Source organism: Arachis duranensis, chromosome 9 (assembly GCF_000817695.3).
Source record: "Arachis duranensis cultivar V14167 chromosome 9, aradu.V14167.gnm2.J7QH, whole genome shotgun sequence".
In the NCBI taxonomy this organism is placed as follows: Eukaryota; Viridiplantae; Streptophyta; class Magnoliopsida; order Fabales; family Fabaceae; genus Arachis; species Arachis duranensis.
The window spans coordinates 102,037,662-102,039,978 of record NC_029780.3 but is presented as its reverse complement, the minus strand read 5'-3'; the positions used below and the strand labels follow the sequence as shown (position 1 = coordinate 102,039,978).

General features: G+C 50.4%; 1 protein-coding gene across 1 annotated transcript; it reads right to left on the bottom strand.

The window, feature by feature from the left end:
• Positions 1-336: 336 nt before the first annotated feature.
• LOC107466453 (proline-rich receptor-like protein kinase PERK2) lies at positions 337-1,518 on the bottom strand. The gene is made up of 2 exons (XM_016085430.1): positions 1,020-1,518; positions 337-389 (listed from the first exon to the last, which is right to left on the bottom strand). The coding sequence occupies exons 1-2, from the start codon at positions 1,516-1,518 to the stop codon at positions 337-339; spliced, it is 552 nt and encodes a 183-aa protein (XP_015940916.1).
• Positions 1,519-2,317: the final 799 nt, after the last annotated feature.

The window sequence follows — 2,317 nt, the reverse complement described above, 5'->3', positions numbered from 1 at the left end:
AATAGACCGTCTCACATCAGTAGGGAGGAGCAACTTTTTCTCAATGTTCAGCTTTGTAGTTCGATATTTAGAAAACCGAAGCTCACAGTAAAGGTTGGGGAATTTGTCAGGATTGGTAGAAGGTAACTGCTGATTTTCCTTGTCCACATCATTCAATGGATTCTTGGCATAATTCTTGTAGATGGAAGGAATGGAGGGGGTAGAGTGTTTTCTCTTCTTAGAGGCAGTGGCTATGGCTTTGCCTTTATCCGACATCCTGAAAATTATGATAGAGTATATAAGACATTTAGCATGTAACAAAGAAGGCATGTTCAGGATACAATTATCAAAGAATAATCATGATGTTGCAATGAATATGCAAAAGTGAACAAGTAAACCAAAAAAGCAAGCTGCATTAAAAGTCAACAACTCATATTCAAAAGGCAATAATATCATCATTTTTTGGAAAGAATTGTTAAAGTGGGTTAAAGGTGAGTGGAAGTTAGATGGTTAAAGAAATTAGTGAGTTAGAAAAGTGGATTAGTGATATGATGATATTTATGCGTAATGAAAAGAAAAGATATGGTTCATGCTCACAAGAATTGTGCAAATCCGGGAAGTCAAAGGGAAATAGAAAGTTGCCCAAATTTGAAATAAAGCTCAAAATGAGACTAATTTCCTTGAAAATCGGGCAGCATTCCGGCTTAAAATTGGACGTTCCCGGATAGCAAATTATCACAATTAGCATAGAAAACAACATCAATTAGGCAAAGTGACAGTGGTATAGCATTCAGGCAACATGAAATGCACAAAAACAGTCCAAAATCAGCATATAACATCCAAAGAAGCAGACGGCAATTAAGCACGAACGGAGCACTTATCAGGCCTAGAATCCTCTATCCAGCCCTAGCTACCTAACCGCAGTTATTTCTATCTAACCTAACATACAAAGTTCTAAGTCCAACTAACTAACATGCAATTACAGTAATTAATCCAAAACGAACAGTAAAAAGGAAAAATAACAGAAATGGAGCAGGAACCTGGGGGCAGAGAAGAGCTAAGAATGGAGAGGAAGCTGGGATAGATAGGGCCAGCAGGGATAGGCACTGGCACCACCGTGAACGGTGGCGGTGAGGATGGCCGGCGCCGTGGTTCTACTAGAAGATGAGAAACCGAGGGAAGGCGGAACGGTGATGATGAAAGAGGAGAATGAGAGAGGAATGAGCGGGAAGGGGAGAGCGGGAGTGGGCCGCCGGCAGTGATGACGGGGTGGCGGCGGAGGGGTCGGTCGCGGTGATGTGGGCGAGAGGAGTGAGAGGGAGAGAGAGAACGGGTGGTGGTGAGAGGGGAAAGAGGAATGATGGCAGAAGGTGGTAACGGAGGTAGGGTGTGCGGCGGCGGCCGGTGCTGCTGCTGCGACGGCGGTTGGGGAAGAGAGGAGGAAGAAGAGATAGAGGTTGGGGGAAAAAGTGCGCTGCGGCGCAACGCTCTTCGCGTCTTAGGGTTATCCCATATTTTGAATCGACGCGCGAGCGCCATCTGCGCGTCCGTGTTCCTTGATGAAACTTGGGACCTACGCGTGCGCGTACAACGCGCCTGAGCGTGGATGAGCAAAGTAGGAAGGGACGCGTGCGCGTACAGTGCGCGCACGCGTGCAAGGAGTTAGGCTAGGGGCTTAGAGTTGGCCCAACTCAGGCCTAACTCTCTGGAGAATGGCCTGGAAGTCGCGCAATCAGATCGGCGCGCACGCGGCATGTACGCGTCCGCGCCGAGTGAGAGAAATTGGAGGTCCACGCGTGAGCGTGCAGTGCGCTCTAGCGTGGGTGGCAGAAGAGGCATGGGTGCGTGCGCGTAAAGTGCGCGCACGCGTACATTAGATTGGGCCTGAGGCTTAAAATAGGCTTGAGGCATGCCTAACTCTCGGGTCCTTGGCCTAGATTGGTGGCAGCACACAAGGACGCGCGCGCGGCAAGTGCGCGTCCGCGTACATTGTCGATTTGTGATAAGGCGCGCTGGCGCAATGCGTGCGCTCGCGCAGATCGAGTTGGGCCTGGGGCCTAAAGCTAGCCCAGAAATGGCTCAACTCTCTGGGGTTTGGCTCAATCAATTGCAGCAGCAAATCGGCGCGGACGCGGCAGGTGCGCGTCCGCGCGAACATCCACGTTCTCATAAACGGCGCGCACGCACGTTGTGCGCGTCCGCGTGGGTCGTGTTGGGCTCAAGGCATAATGTTCGCCCATGAGAGGCCCAACTCTCGGGAGTGTGGCTCGTGGTGCATCCACACAGGGATGCGTGCGCGTACATGGTGCGCGCGCGTCCCCCCCCTCTCTCTTTTTTT